This window comes from Muscardinus avellanarius, assembly GCF_963383645.1.
Source record: "Muscardinus avellanarius genome assembly, chromosome: 17".
NCBI classification, from domain to species: domain Eukaryota; kingdom Metazoa; phylum Chordata; class Mammalia; order Rodentia; family Gliridae; genus Muscardinus; species Muscardinus avellanarius.
The window spans coordinates 54,274,067-54,290,851 of NC_137803.1; the positions used below are offsets into that span (position 1 = coordinate 54,274,067).

Here is a 16,785-nt window from a genome sequence, read left to right on the forward strand (position 1 = left end):
AGTCTTTCAAATGGACTTAATATAAAGTTAATATTATTTCAGTGTGTTGATATTCATTCATTCAACAGATATGTTTAATAACTTACTGCTTGTGAGATATATATTTAATGCCAAGATGCAGGGAGAAGAATGAATAAGATCTGCCTTCTTTTAGGATGCTTACACTAGATAAATACTACTTAACGGAATCTATCCAAAGAGCGGTAGAGTGAACTGTATGGCAGCGCTGGGCTTGTTCAATCTTACTGTTATTTCCTTTACTGCACAGATATGTACATCTAGCCAGGCATGGTGGAACATGCCTGTAATCCCAGCACGTGAGAGGCTGAGACGGGAGGATCGCAGGTTTGAGGACAGCCTTAGGCATCTACTGAGACTCTCAGTAACCTAGCAAGACCCTGTTTTAAATACAGATATAAAAAGGGCTGGGGTGTACCTCAGGTAGAATGCCCCTAGGTGTGATCCCCAGTACCCCTCCCAGAAAAGCCAAAGTATGTCTAATCAAATTATACTGCATTAGAGTCCTTTAGATATTTTATTTCCTTGGAATAATTGTTAAATTAGAATTATTATTGCTAACTATAAGAGGAATTCCGGTCTAGTTTAGAAAACATAACAAATATCGCTTCTCATCCTTCTGGCTAACGTCAAGTGTAGAAAACGTACCAAATACAGCTGGGCGTGGTGGCACACGCTTGTAATCCCTGCGCTTGGGAGGCTGAGACAGGAGGATTGCACAGGTTCGAAGCCAGCCTCAGCTACTTAGTGAGGCTCTCAGCAACCTAGTGAGACCCTGTTTCCAAATAAAATATAAAATAGGTCTGGGAGTATAGCCCGGAGGTAGAAAGCCTCTGGGTTCCACCCTCTGTACCACCAAAAAAAAAAAAGAAAATATACCAAATTCTTTTGTTGCAATAGGTAGCTAGCACTTGAGTTTTTGACCCATAGGATAGCATAATTTAATTTTTTCCCTCAGCACCCATGTACATACTATTGTAGCTATTTTATATCGACATACCTACACAGGAGGGTTCCGAGTTTTGCTGCAGTAGCCTTTTGTATTTTGTGCTTTTTATCAGTTTTTCTTTGGCTTAGTTTCTGAAACACTCAAGATGTTGATGAAAAAACAAACCCCAGGCTTTTTTAATTTTTTGTAATAGAGTCCAGCAGTTAATTACTTTATTTAGGTTTCACTATACTACACAAGTAATCATTAAATAAACATTAAATTATTTGTACTTTATTATCACACACTTTATTATCTTCCCTGCTTTTCTTTAGTATTCATGTTTCATATTCCAAAGTAATTTTTACACTTTTTTTTTGTGTGTGTGTGGTACTGGGGGTTGAACCCAGAGGCTTTCTACCTCCAAGCTATACTCCCAGACCTATTTTTTATACTTTATTTGGAAACAGGGTCTCACTAAGTTGCTGAGAGCCTCACTAAGTAGCTGAGGCTGGCTTCGAACCCATGCGATCTTCCTGTCTCAGCCTCTCAAGCGCGGGGATTACAAGCGTGCGCTACCACGCCCAGCTGTTTTTACTCTTTTTTAAAGTAGAAATTTTACTGTGCTCCATTCCTGAGTGTCATGGCCTAGCCTTATTGATTAATGTAGTTTTTTGTTTCAGTACTGGGAATGGAACTTAGGGGCATTCTACCTCTGAGCTACACCTTAATTTTATTTTTTATTTTTTATTCTTTATTTTAAAACAGGGTCTCACTGAGTTGCAAAGGGCCTCACTAAGCAGCTGAGGCTGTCCGCAAACCGCGATCCTCCTGTCTCAGCCTTCCAAGTACTAGGATTACAAGCGTGAGCCACCATCCCTGGCTTTAATATAGTATTTTAAAGTGATTGTTAAGCTGGGCATAGTGGCGCACGCTTGTAATTCCAGCATTTGGGAAGCTGAGACCAGAGGATTGTGATTTGCAGACAGCCTCAGCTACTTAAAAGTGATTGTTACACAAATGGCTAAAAGTATGGTAACTCTAATAAAATGTTACTAAAGTATTAATGAGCCTTACTAGAATATGTATAATTTTAATATACTGGTATGAAATAGTAAAACATCTGAATTGTTACTCCTGACTCCTGAAGTTCAAACATACCTTTTCTTGTCAGAGGCAGAGGTCTTTATTGTAAAAATATATCTGTTATTTATTATTGACAATACCTGTGTGTTAACAACTGCCCTATAATAGCAGGAAGTTCTACTGTCGCTGGTTGATCTCTTTTTGCGAGAGCCCTGCTGGTTAATCCAAGTGCTGACTGTCGTGACCATGGTGGCAGTAGTCATAGTATAGTAATAATACAGTAGTGTATCCTAATAGAGGTAGTGGTAGCAGCACTATCTTTTTTTTTTTCTTTTTTCTTTTTTTTCTTTGTGTGTGTGTGTGTGTGTGTGTGTGTGTGTGTGTGTGTGTGTGTGTGTGTGTGTTGGTACTGGGGGTGGACCTAGGGGCTTTCTACCTCCAGGCTATACTCCCAGACCTACTTTATACTTTATTTGGAAATAGGGTCTCAACTAAGTTGCTGAGAGCCTAAGTAGCAGAGACTGGCTTTTAACCTGTGTGATCCTTCTCAGTCTCCCAAACACTGGGATTACAAGCGTGCGCCACCATGCCCAGCAGCACTGTCTTTTAAAATAACATTTGGTAGTGTAAAAAATTTTTTACTTATTCAATCTATATGAATCTCTGATAATGTTATAAAACATCTAGAGATCATTAAGGCTCATTAAGCACTTGTATTTTTATATAATACTCTATAAGGCTTCAAGTGTCAAAAATTAGTAGGACGTCACTCAAAGTTTGGTTCTTTTATTTCAACTACTTAGGCAATTCTCTCTCTCTCTCTCTCTCTCTCTCTCTCTCTCTCTCTCTCTCTCTCTCTCTCTCTCTCTCTTTTTTAAATGCAGAAAAGCAATAACATGTTTTACTAAACTGTAGTTAAGGGCAGGGAAGGTCGGTTTTTGCACATATCTTTAGAGGTCAATAGCTCCTTATTCCCAGTTCTTTTTTTTTTTTTTTTCTTTTTGGTGGTACTGGGGTTCCTGGAAGCCCTTCCACCTCCGGGCTACACTCCCAGACCTATTTTTACATTTTTATTTGGAAACAGGGTCTCCTAAGCCAGCGCGCGCAGCTGGCTTCGAACCTGCGCGATCCTCCTGTCTCTGCCTCCCAAGCACGGGGATTACAAGCGTGTGCCACCATGCCCGGCTTATCCCCAGTTCTTAAATTTTAAAAACTAAAAATTGAAAATTGAATGGCTTTGTTATTTGTTTGGAGGCAAACTTGTTACTTACTCCATTCACTCAATTCCATGCTGAACTAATTTGAGACTTTATATGCTTTTTATCCTATTCATGTTCTACTGCAGGAATATTGAGTTGTATAATTCATTATAGGGTGCTGCTTCTGACTTAACTGGAATTTATTTAATGTATGCATTATTCCTGAATTTGTTTTTAAAATAAAAATTATGAACTTAATTTTTTAACATAACTAGTATAATACTGAACATAATACACACATACGGTATTTTTTTACTGGTCATTATTGTCTATCAAAGATTTATTGTTTTGTGTTTAAACCTTCCTTCTCTCTCAGATACTTATCTCCTGCAAATCCTAATGATAACAGAACTAGCTCCAATGTGGATAAAAGCTTGGTAGGTATTTTCTTATTGTTATGGGTAATATATTTTTGTGCATGATAGTAAGTTTATGCATTGCTTATGAACATGCAGTTATTGCACATGGATTCCTGTGGCTGTGTGTGTGTGTGTGTGTGTTTTGCTGGGGACAGAACCCGTGGGCTTCTATCGCTGGGCTACACCCCCAGACCTATTTTACTTTTTATTTGGAAACAAAGTCTCACTAAGTTGCTGAGGCTGGCTTTGAACCTGCCATCCTCCTGTCTCAGCCTTACAAATACTGGGATTGCAAGTATGCACTACCATGCCTGGGTCTGTGGCACAAAATTTACCATCTCCTTTTCAGTCTGATTTCTTGCCTTGAATGTCAAATGAAATAATATATGTAGAAACAGTATACTAAATTGCCACGGTTGTATTTAATCTTTGGGAATAAAAATATACGAAATCTATTTTTATCACCAAGGTTCCTGGTAGGAAAACAGTTGACGTTTTCCTACCAGGAAAAAAAAAGAAGGCGTTCTTTTTTGGTATCAGTAATATATCCATAACATGAAATTTGCCATTTTAACGATGTTTAAGTGTTTACAGTTCAGTGGCATTAGAACTTGTACACAGTTGTGCAACCATCCCTATCCATCTATAGAACATTTCCCTCATTCCAAACTAAAAATCTGTATCCCTAGTAACCACTGTTCTGCTTTCTGTCTCAGTGAATTTGGCCATTCTGCCTAGCTCATGGAATCAGACATTTGTCCATGATTGTCATTTTTTAGTTAGCATACTCTCTTCAGGTAGTACATATCGGAAGTTACTTCTTCCTTTATGTTTCATTAAACTGGAGAGTTTTAATGAAGTGACTGTTAGGCGGTGACCATCAGCATTAGTTAACTAGTGTGGATCCACTTGTTCCTACACTAGAAGGTTAGGAGAGAAAACAGCAGCTCAGAGAAAGCCTCACATCATAGAAGAGGAACATAGAACGTAGAACATAGAACACTTCAGAACCACGTACGCCAGGACGGCGCGCGGGGAGTAGTACTTCCCTTTTTCACACTCTGACTTCTACTTCGTCTCTCTTGTGGTTTGAAACCAACCTGGACATCATAGGACAGCAGAGCCCAGGTGATGCAATTTATAGATTTTTAAGGCAAAGAAGAGTAGTTGGTAGACCTTTAAGATTAGAAGAAAGTTGGGGAAATAGAGAATAATTAGTATAGTCAGCATCATTTAATTTGTCCCCTGAATTAAGAACTCTAGGAAGTCGTGAGCTTTAACTATTGCTTATATGGCTCATGTTCATGAGACAGGTATATATTTTAAAAGTCTTGTTTGGAGTTGTGTGTGATGGCGCACGCTTGTAATCCCAGCATTTGGGAGGCTGAGACAGGAGGATCACAGGTTTTCGGCCAGCACCAACTACTTAGTGAGGTCCTCCAAAACATAGTGAGAGTGTTTCAAAATAAAGATTAAAAAATAGGAGCCGGGCGTGGTGGCACAGGTTTGTAATCCCAGTACTTGAGAGGCTGAGACAGGAGGATTGTGCAGGTTCTAAGCCAACCTCAGCTACTTAGTGAGGCTCTCAGCAACTTAGACCGTGCTTTCAAATAAAATATAAAAAAAAACAGGTCTGGGAGTGTATGCCGAAAGTAGGCCCTAGGTTCCATCCCTAGTACCACATAAATATATATATATATATGGCTAGGGGTATAGCTTAAAGGTAGAATGCTGCTGGCTTCAATCCCCATTGCCACCAAAAAAAAAAAGTCTTATTTGCTTACATTTCTGAAGATCCTCTTGAGTTAACTAGGACTTTTCCAGAGGTGGAGGGAAGTCAGGAATAATTAGGTGGCCATCCTTAGAGTGTTCTTTGAATACTCTTTTGTATGATAGTTAACATACTTTAATGGAGGAGCAGAGGAGTAGCAACTATTTTATTTTTTTATTTTTGTTGTTGTGGGTGGTGGTGGTGGTGGTACTGAGGGTGGAACCCAGAGGCTTCCTACCTCCTGGGCTACACTCCCAGACCTGTCTTATATTTTATTTGGAAACAGGACCTCACTAAGTAGCCGAGGCTGGCTTTGAACCTTTGCGATCCTTGATCCTCCTGTCTCAGCCTCCCAAGCAGGAGGATTACAAGGGTGCCCACCACGCCCGGCTTAGCAACTATTTTAAAAACTGATGATTCTTTTCTTTCTCTTTGGTATGTTTGCTCTTAAATATAAGACAACATTAATAACAAAAGAAAGTGAAAACAAAAAAAGAGGAAAGAGCAGTGTGAGTACCTGTTAGTTGCTGTGGTCATCTTTCTCTTTGAAATATTTATCCCAAATAGCTGTTTAGCGCTTTATAAAGCTAACAGATCTTCAAGGCTCAAAAATCATCAAAATAAAAGTACTTTTGACCTAAGGAAGGTAACATTAAGGCAACGCTATAACCCAGCTCTCGTGTATTGTCAGCAGAATTAAAGGCACACTGAGCCGGGCGTGGTAGTGCACACACAGCATTTGGGAGACTGAGACAGGAGGACAGAGGTTCGCAGCCAGCCTCAGCTACTTAGCGAGGCCCTTTGCAGCTCAGTGAGACCCTGTTTGAAAATAAAGTATAAAAAATAGGGCTGTGGGTGTAGCCCGGAGGTAGAATGCCCCTGGGTTTCATCCCCAGTACCACAGGAAAACAAACAAACAAAAAAAGAATTAAAGGTACATTAAGACTTCAGAATATTCAGAATTTCATATTTTGTTTGAACCGAGTTTGTTCAGCAGTGACCACTATTTCTGTCATTTCTCTTGTTAGCACATAGGAGAAAAATAAAATAGTATTTCTATTAACCTTGAACTCAGTATTTAGTTTTCCACTCTCTTTTGGAAGTCTTTTAGCTAAGAAGCTAGCGAACAGCTTTGCAAATGCCGAGTGTAATGAATAAATTTCTTGGCTGCACTTGATGCTGGCGCCTTCCGTATTTTTTTTCTTTGCTGTACCTGACACTGACTACTGCTTCATCGTTGGAACTTTACGCTTTTATAGCTCTTTTTTGTTCTTATTCTTTTCTTTCTGCATCTTTGGACTTTGTTTTCAGTCCTCTGTTCACTTAGTGTGAGATGCTCCCCACAGTTGAGACCTGGTCCCTGCTTCGTGCGGCGTCCGGCTTGCTCCTCGGCTGCGCCTGACCCGCTCCCTCCCCAGAGAGCCTCGGGCTCTTCCGGCCAGGCTGAAGCCAAGCTTCCTCTCTGCCCTCCCCGCAGCAGATTTGTGTTTGCCTTTCATAGTTATACTATATTTGTTCTTTCTTATTTTTAATCAGTTTCTAGGTCATAAATTTACTTTTTGATTTCTCGTCTTTTTGACAAATGTGACCATTTCCCCGGTTGTTTGTTTGTTTGTTTGTTTTTGTGGGTTTTTTTTGGTGGGTCTGGGGTTGGAACCCAGGGGCATTCATCCTCCAAGCTACACCCTTTGCCCTACTTTTTTTATTCTTTATTTTGAAACAGGGTTTCACTAAGTTGCGGGGGGGGGCCTCACCAAGTAGCTGAGGCTGTCTGCAAACCAGGATCCTCTGGTCTTAGCCTCCTGAATGCTGGGATTACAAGCGTGGGCCACCACACTCAGCTTCCATATCCTTTTATTTGAATTGTTTTAATAGCCTTTTAACTGAAAGTTCCTCCTAGAATTGCACTGCCATTGAATGTCTTCCTCTTATTGGAGTTTGGTTTCTAGAATGTCAATATTATGTCATAAAATTGCTTATAAGTTCCCAACTTTTATTTTTATATACAAGGATCATGGTCCCACTTACCTTTTCAAGTTGGGTGAGAGTTATTTCCCCAATTATACTGTATATTCTGCTATATTTGATTTCTTCTGACTTCTAAAATATATTTTGTTCTGCCTCTACTTGTGAATTATATTCATTCTGGCTAAAATGCCTTCTTTTAAACTATTTTCTCTGCTTAGTAAATTTTTACTCATTCATTCATTCATTCATTCATTCATTCATTCAGTTCTAAGGGGCATTCTACCACTGAGCTATAACTCTAGCCCTTTTTATTTTGAAACAATGTCTCGCTAGTTTACCATGCACTGGTCTCAAACTTGAGATCTTCCTATCTCGCCTCCCAGGTACTGGGATTGCAGCTGCTTCTCATCCTTTAGGTCTTACTTCAAGCGTTGCCTCATCGTCACTTACTATGCTAAGATGTTTTGGATCATTGTAAGTTTTTAATTGATCCATGAAAAAGGAAAGGTTGTTCGTTTTAATAGATACCATGTAATAGTTCAGTACATATATACATTATATAGTGTTTAAATCACCTTCCATTTGTTTATGCACCACTGTTTAAGTATTAGCTTCGTGAGATCAGAGAACAAACCTTATTGGTTTTTGTATTACTAATGCCTAGCAGAGTACTTTGAAATAGTAGTAAATGTTGAGAAAATACTTTTTAAATTAATACTTAGTAGGAAAAGGAATAAAATTAAAGTAATTATTTCCTGAGTAGGTAAAAATAGCATAAACTTGTTATTTTTAATTTCCCTATGGATAGTATTTGTAGAATGATGTGGAGTTTTTTTCTTTCCATTAAAGCAGGAAAATTTGCAGAAAACAATTTACAAACTGGAAGAGCAGCTTCATAATGAGATGCAGCTAAAAGACGAAATGGAGCAGAAGTGCAGGTGAGACCGCCAGTTACGATGCCCTTCTACTTGAGTTGTAGACGGCGGTGCTTGTGTTGCGGCTCGTGCGCTGAGCACCTGAAAGGAGACAGAGAAGATGGGGCTGCGAAGGTGGCCACTGACACACGTCCCCGAAGACTTAGCTAGAATGGAAAAGTAGCATTTATGATAGCATTAGTTATACAGGTCTTTTCTTCAGACCATTTAAAATGCATTTGTTCCTGGCATCTTTTTGTTTGTTTTGGTTTTTTGTGGTTGCTTTTTTGACAGTACTTGAGATTGAACCTAGGGGCATTCTACCTCTGAGCTGCATATCCCAGCCCCCCCCCCTTTTTTTTTTAAGGTGGCACTAAGGATTGAACCCAGGGGCTTTCTACCTCTGAGCTACACCTCCAGCCCTACTTTTATTCTTTATTTTTAAGCAGAGCTTCACTAAGTAGCTGGGGCTAGCTGTGAACTTGCGATCCTCTCGTCTCAGCCTCCCAAGTACTGGGGTTACAAGCTTGCGCCACCACGCCTGGTTTTCTCATTTTTATTAGCTACCTGAAAGAGCAAATAATTAATATTAAATAAGATGCTTTCTGAAATGTAAAATTATATTGGTTATTAAAACTCATTAATTTGCCAGGCGTGGTGCACACGCTTGTAATCCCAGTAGTTGGGATGCTGAGATAGGTCACAGGTTCTCAGCTCGCTGCAGCAGTTAACGAGGCCCGCTGCCACATAGTGAGACCCTGTTCTAATGTAAAAGAAAAAATAAGGTTGGGGTATAGCTGTTAAAGTTATTTTTAAAATAAACTAGCATGATGCTATTACGTGCTTTTAGTGAATGTAGTGAATAAGTGAACTGTAAAGGTAACATGGAGACTAAGTACTCAGCACATGAAATCAGGAAGTCTGCCAATTTTGTGCCAGGACAGGTTTGAGGGTGTAGGAAATAGGCAAAATTCCTGGTAGATTATACAGCTGAGTGTATAATACAAAGTTGAAACAAAAGCACTTGACTATAAGCAAAAAGTTAACTGATCCCAGATTTGAAAGGAGTTTCTAAGTGTACAGTAGAGAAAGTGGGTAGAAACATTGTATAAATACAGATGTTTTTACATCCAAAAAATATTTTAAGTAAAATTAAAGACAAAGGCTGACCAATTATAGTGGGAAATAGTTTGAGGAGGAAATAAGAATGGCCAGAGTGGCTGGTAATCATGTAAAAAAGTGTACCTTCAAGGAAATGGAATTTAAATGAGATGAGGACTCTTTTGGAGGAAGGGGTGGCACTGGAGATTGAACCCAGGAGCATTCTACCTCTGAGCTGTATCCCCAGCCCTGTTGTTTTATTCCTTTTTTGTTTTTGTTTTTGTTTTGGGGGGGTGTGGTACTGGGGTTCCTGGAAGCCCTTCTACCTCCAGGCTACACTCCCAGACCCATTTTTACATCTTTTTTTATTTGGAAGCAGGGTCTCTTAAGCCAGCACGGCTGGCTTCGAACCTGCGCGATCCTCCTGTCTCCGCCTCCCAACCGCGGGGATTACAAGCATGCGCCACCATGCCTGGCATTTTATTCCTTATTTTGAAACAGGATCTCACTAAGATGCAGAAAGCTTCACTAAGTAGCCGAGGCTGTCCATGAACCTGCGATCCTAGTGTCTCAGCCTCCCAAGTATTGGGATTACAAGTATGTGTCACCATGCCTGGCTTTTATATTTTGAAGCAAGGTCTAGCTAAGTTGCCAAGGTTAGCCTCAATTTGGCCTCCCAATTTGCTGGGATTACATGTGTGTGCCACTACACTTAGATAGTTTTTTAAAGTACTAGGGGTTGTAGACTTGCATTTATTTTCTCCTGAGAGATTTTTTTGTTTTTTATTTTGTTTTTGTTTTGTTTTTTTCGGTACTGGGGGTGGAACTCAGAGACATTCTACCTCCAAGCTACACCTCCATCCCTATTTTTTTTAATCCTTTACTTTGAAACAGGGTCTCACTTAGTTGCAAAAGGCCTCACTAAGTAGCTGAGACTGTCTGCGAATCAAGATCCTTCTGTCTTAACCTTCCCAAATGCAGTTGTGAGCCCCATGCCCGGCTTCTTCTGAGAGATTAAATATTTCATATTGTTTATCTTTTATGAAAGGTCTATCTCAAATATCTACTAGAGCTTTGGACCCTTTTTCCCACAAAATTCCTGCTATTTTTTAGATTGTATTTTCCTCTCCTACCTTTAGCCTCTTCCCCACACTGGAACTAGAAGAATTTGATTCATGTAAGTGGGAAAGCTAGGAAGAAATTCTACCTAGAAATTCACTATTACTGCCATATGTAGATTGACACAGGACTGATTCTAGTCTAATTCTCTGCATTCAAACAAGTTTAGTTATATTCATATCAGTTAAGTTACATTCATTCTTCAACAAAAATTTCATTTGTAAAAGCCAGGCATGGTGGTGCATGCTTGTAATCCCAGCATTCGGGAGGCTGAGACCAGAGGATCGTGGTTCGCGGACAGCCTCAGCTACTAAGTGAGGCCCTTTGCAACTCAGTGAGACCCGGTTTCAAATAAAAAAATAAAAAATAGGTCAGGGGGTGTAGCTCTGAGGTCGAATGCCCCTGGGTTCCATCCTAAGACACACACACACACACAAAAAAAAAAATCACTTGTGTAAGATAATGTGCTTGCCAGCAATATAATGCTGAATAAAACAAGAAATAGTCCCTAATTAGATGGAGTTTGTAATTACCAGTGAAGACTAATAATTATAAGAACCTGTGGGCCAGACCTGGCGGCACATGCTTGTAATATCAGTGCTTGGAAGGCTGAGAATGGTGCAGGTTCATAGCCAGCCTCAGCAACTTAGTGAGGCCCTATTTCAAAATTTTAAAAAATGAGGCGGGGGCTGGGGTATAGCTGAGTAGAATATCCCTGGGTTCAATCCCCAGTACCACCACAAATGAAGAAGAAGAAAATGTGGTTTGTGGTAAGGTGGAAAGAGAATAAAATGACACAGGAATATGTGCAGAGGTACTTGTACTATTTTTTGGAAATTACAGAAAGCTAGTAGAAAGCTAGAACCAGAAGGGTCAGTGAGAAGCTCGGGGTGGGGCAGGGCAGGGAGTGGCAGGGCAGGAGTGTACTTACAGAGGCCTTGAGGCCGCAAGTCATTCCCCCAATTCTATACTGAGGCAGCATTCCAGCTAGCAAGCTTTAACTGTGAGTTTTTGCTGTGTTGTTTACCCATAGAAATCACAGATATCTTCCTCTATTTTAGTTTTTATAGTTATCTCTAAATATCATTTATGCTTTATCACTACTTTGAAATTACTGCCACTAGATCTTGCAATTTAATATATTAATGAAGAAGCACAAATACATGGTTTTTAGAATGTATAATTGTATTTCAGTATAATGGGCCTTTTTTTCTTTTGCTTACTTTCCCACTTTATTTTTTATTTTTTTATATTCCAATAAAGCTTTATTTATAGATATTTGAAATTAAGGCTTTCTGTAATTTTCACATACAATGAAATACAATTGTTTTAATTTCTTTTTTTTCTTCTCCGTTCTGGGGATTCAACCCAGGGGGTACCCTCCACTGAGTGAGTGCCCTGGGTTCAATTTATTTTGAAACAGGGTTTTTTAAAAATATATTTTTATTGGTGCATTATAGTCAAACACCTCAGTGGAATACAAGATTTATGAGGATATACAAGCACACATCACCCAATTAGCCTTTATCCAATCCCCATCCCATTCCCTCCCCCTCCCTTGATCCCATGCTTGATTCAGTGATTGACTTTGATATATTTAAGTACATCATGTGCTTTAAAGAGATTCCCTCTTCCCCTCTCCTGTCCCCTCTGATAGGTCACCTTAATTGCTCCTCCATAGGGCCCTTTCTTCAACTAGATTTCCTCCTATTACCCATTTCTTCCTAGTTTTTGCATATTGGGGGAAGCATCTGATTTTTTATTTTCTGTGATATTTCCCAGTGGATGCCACATTGCAAGCTCTGATCCCACTCTCGAATGCCCCGGCACCGGCCTCGCCTCATGGCCAACTCCGATCCCAGCCTCACTGGCCTCTCCGCCTGGCAGGCTCCGGTACCAGCCTCACCACATGGCAGGCTCCAATCCTGTTTTTCGAAGGCCCGAACACTGGCCTTGCCTCATGGCAGGCTCTGATCCCGGCCTCGGAGGCCATAATGGGCTTTTTTAAATCCTATGTATTTGTGTGTGTGCGCACGCAAAGAGCACTCACTATCTGGGAATTGGGCATAGTGGCACATAGTGGCACATACCTGTAATCCCAGTACTTTGAAGGCTGAGACAGGAGGACTGCAGGTTCGAGGACAGCCTCAGCAACTTAGCAAGGCCATTGCAACTTAGACCCTGTTTCAAAATAAAATAGGGCTAGATTTTTGGCTCAGAGGTAGATTTTTGCCCTTAAGTTCTATCCTCAGGAAAACACACACACACACACACACACACACACACACACACACACACTCTGTCTCTCTCTTTTTCTCAGCATGGTGGTATATTGCAGGTTCAAGACCAGCCTCAGTAATTTAGAGATATTATCAGCAACCTAGTGAGACCCTGTTTCCAAACAAAAAATATAAGGGGATAAGGGCATAGCTTGGAGGTAGAATATCTCTGGGTTCAGTCCTTAGTACAAATATATATACTCTTTTGGGGGAGGCGGTACTGGGGATAGAACCCAGGGGCATTCTAACTTCGGGCTACACCCACCAGCCCTATTTTTTTATTCTTAATTTTGAAACAGGGTCTCACCAAGTTGCAAAGAACCTCACTAAGTAGCTGAGGCTGGCTGCAAACTGTGATCCTCCTCTCTCAGCCTTCCAGATGCTGGGATTACAAGTGTGCACCACCGTGCCCAGCATATGTATTTTTTGTGTGTGCCATTGATCCTTTTGGCAATCCACTGAATCCTGTTGGCACACAAAAGAAACTAGTTAAATGAAAAAAATGTAGATGTTCAAACTGGGCAGTAAAAAATAAACATACTTCTAATCTGTATTGTTTTTGTTTTTACAGAACGTCAAATATAAAACTAGACAAGATAATGAAAGAATTGGATGAAGAGGTACTGTTTTGTTTCCTAAGCATTTTTTGAGAATTTTTACCCTTTCAGATAGTTTTACTTCCTGAGATAATTGCAGTTGAATTTTCTAGTTGAAACACACAACAACCAGAGACTTGAAGTGAAAGCCTTGTGCTGGAGCTTTTGGGTTACGTGGCGCAGATTATACTTTAGTTTCCTTTGAACAGTTTATTCTTTGACCATGGGGAAATTTTAGTACATAAATTTCTGTTCAGTGAGTCTTGATAGTTGAAAAATTAAGAAATCAGAAATTGAATCTGGAACTTATCAGAAAGAGAAAAATAGGAAAGAGGGAGGAATACAATTCAAATTATTTAAAAATAATTGATATTAACAATCTCATGTAATCAAATGGGAACTATATTGATTTTAGAATTCATGTTTTCTATGATCACCTACTAAAAATGTTTTTATTATTTAAGAAAGATAGCATACATTTCTCAATATGATGATTCCAGTGTTTATAAATATGTAATAACTTTTCATTCCTCTTAGTTACTTTGTATATATAAAATATATAAAATATAGATAAATGATACAAAATAAAACCAACCAAAAATTATAATAACTAGCCCGTGTGGTGGTGGCAGCGCATGCTTGTAATCCCAGCATTCCGGAGGCTGAGACCTGAGGGTCGGAGTTTGCAGACAGCCTTAGCTACTTAGCCCCTCCGCAATTTAGTGAAACCCGGTTTCAAAATAAAGAATAAAAAATAGGGCAGGGGGCTTCAAAATAAAGAATAAAAAATAGGGCTTGTAGGTTGAATGCCCCTGGGTTCCATCCCCAGACCCACAAAAAAAAAATTATAATAACTGAGATGGTCTCAGCAGAAGAGTGAAAATGCCGAGGTAAGAACCAGGGAACTCAGTGGTAGAACAGGAGGAATTACCAGGGCAAGCAGCTGCAAAATAGTGGGAAAAGAAGTAAGGGCTTAGAGAATAAAATTCCAATAATTTGTGTCATTGGAATTGCTGAAAGATAGGTGAAAGGAGGAGCCGGATGTGGTCACGCATGCTTGTTATCCCAGAGCTTGGGAGGCTGAGACGGAGGATCCCACGGGTTTGAAGCCAGCCTCAGCTAGTTAGGCTCTCAGCAACTTAGTGAGACCCTGTTAGTATAAAATAGGTCTGGGAGTATAGCCTGGAGGTAGAAAGCCCCTGGGTTCCACCCCCAGTACCATCAAAAAAAAAAAGAAGAAGAAAAGTATTTATAGTCTAAGCTTCTGATTCAAGAGACTACAAAAAGAAGTCACCCCAAAACAGAAGAAAGGCAAAGTAGGATAAGAGCTGTGTATCTCACAGAGGACTTTGTTATCTAGAATGTTTAAAGAACTCTCAAACCTTATCAGTAAATAGATAATGTGATTTGAAAATTGGTAAAGATATGAACATATATTTCACAAACAGATAATGTGAATGACAGTTTAACATGAAAATAAGTACATGAACTATCGCTATAACCATTAGAACAAGTGAAACTTAAAATTGTCTCTATACAGCCGGGCGTGGTGGCGCACGCTTGTAATCCCCACGCTTGGGAGGCAGAGACAGGAGGATCGCGCAGGTTCGAAGCCAGCCGCCCGCGCTGGCTTAGGAGACCCTGTTTCCAAATAAAAAAATGTAAAAAATAGGTCTGGGAGTGTAGCCCGGAGGTAGAAGGGCTTCCAGGAACCCCAGTACCACCAAAAAAAAAAAAAAAAAAAAATTGTCTCTATACCAAAAGGAGCAGAATGTGAAGAAACGGGGACATGAATACCTGTAAAGGGGCACATAAATCCTGCAGACATTCTGGAAAGCCACCTGGCTGTTTCCTAAGAACTAAATATGCCTCTACCGTGTACACACCAGTTGTACTTTTGGACGCTATTCCCAGAAAAATGGAAACTTATATTCTCACAAAACCTACATCCTGTTGTTCATAATAGCTTCACTTATAATAGCCCCAAAGTGAAAACTAACCACAATGTCTATAGTAGGTGAACAGTGAAATGCTTTGGTATGTCTGTACCGTGGATACTGTTCAGGAAAAGAATGAGTAACGTGCTGATACCATTCAAATGGATCTAAAGTTACAATGTTAGAATTGAAAGATCTTAGAGGTCACATTTACACATCTTTTGACAACTTCTCACTTTAAAAGGTAATTTTTTACTGGGCGTGGTGGCGCACGCTTGTAATCCCTGCTCTTGGGAAGCGGAGACAGGAGGATCGCGCAGGTTCGAAGCCAGCCGCACTGGCTTAAGAGACCCTGTTTCCAAATAAAATATAAAAAAATAGGTCTGGGAGTGTAACCTGGAGGCAGAAGTCCCCTGGGTTACATCCCCAGTACCACCAAAAAATAAAAAATAAAAAAGATAATTTTTCCTTAAAGTGGGAACGCCCAAGAAAACATTGTAGAACAGTTTTTTCTGATGTAGAGTCTTAAGATAAAAGTGAACTATCAAAAACAAGACAATGCTGGAGCCAGGCAAGGTGGCGCACACTTGTAATCCAGTGTGTGGGAGGCTGAGACGGGAGGATCTTAGGCTGGAGGATCCTCGCAACTTGTGAGGCTCTCTGCAACTTAGTGAGACACTGTGTCACAATGAAAAATAAAATAGGGCTGAGCGTATAGCTCAATGGTAGAATGTCCCTGAGTACAAACCCAGTACCAAAAAAAGAAAAAATGAACCAAGATAATGCTAGAAGTGGCAATTCAGAAACAGAAGGTAAATTTTAAGCTGTCAAAATTTGGGAATTTTTACTTGAGCCCTTCCTTCTCTCGTTCTTTTTCTAAAGTATCTCCTTTATATTTATTTATTTATTTATTTATTTATTTATGGCAGTACTAACAGCCATAAACATAGAACATCTTAGAAAAGATAAGCAAAATATTGTTGGGAAAGGGAGGAGTCATAGATGGACTGGTGAACTCTTGGAACCACTGGGAACAATTTCAGCTTTGCAGTGATTGTTAGAGATGTAATTACTATTTGACCCGTACATGTATTAAATTGAGGATTGTAAATTTAAAAATTAGTGATATAATACAATGTGATTGTCTTAAATTAATACAACAACTTTTCTGTTTGAGAAGGTAAGATATATAGGGCTGTATTTTAAGTTCATGAATTCGAAAGACTCAAAATTGTACACATCTAGCTCAAACTAAAGACACTGTTATTACAAGGCGAGCTTCATCCATTAGTAGCAGCTCATCTTACAGGAGGTGCTGTCTGATTTTGAACCATAAGAAATCCATCTTAGCCGGGCGTGGTGGCGCACGCTTGTAATCCCCTGCTTGGGAGGCGGAGACAGGAGGATCGCGCAGGTTCGAAGCCAGCCGTAAGAGACCCTGTTTCAAAAA

General features: G+C 39.8%; 1 protein-coding gene across 1 annotated transcript in view; it reads left to right on the forward strand.

Annotated features, from left to right (window-relative positions):
* The window catches only part of ROCK1 (Rho associated coiled-coil containing protein kinase 1), a gene marked incomplete at both ends in the record, with an annotated part of 146,004 nt that overhangs the window by 66,337 nt on the left and 62,882 nt on the right, over positions 1–16,785 (forward strand). The window contains 3 exons of the mRNA XM_080714719.1: positions 3,608–3,668; positions 8,239–8,327; positions 13,374–13,422. Of these exons, the coding sequence (XP_080570845.1) occupies positions 3,608–3,668; positions 8,239–8,327; positions 13,374–13,422 (199 nt within the window). The remainder of the gene's footprint in view (positions 1–3,607; positions 3,669–8,238; positions 8,328–13,373; positions 13,423–16,785) is intronic.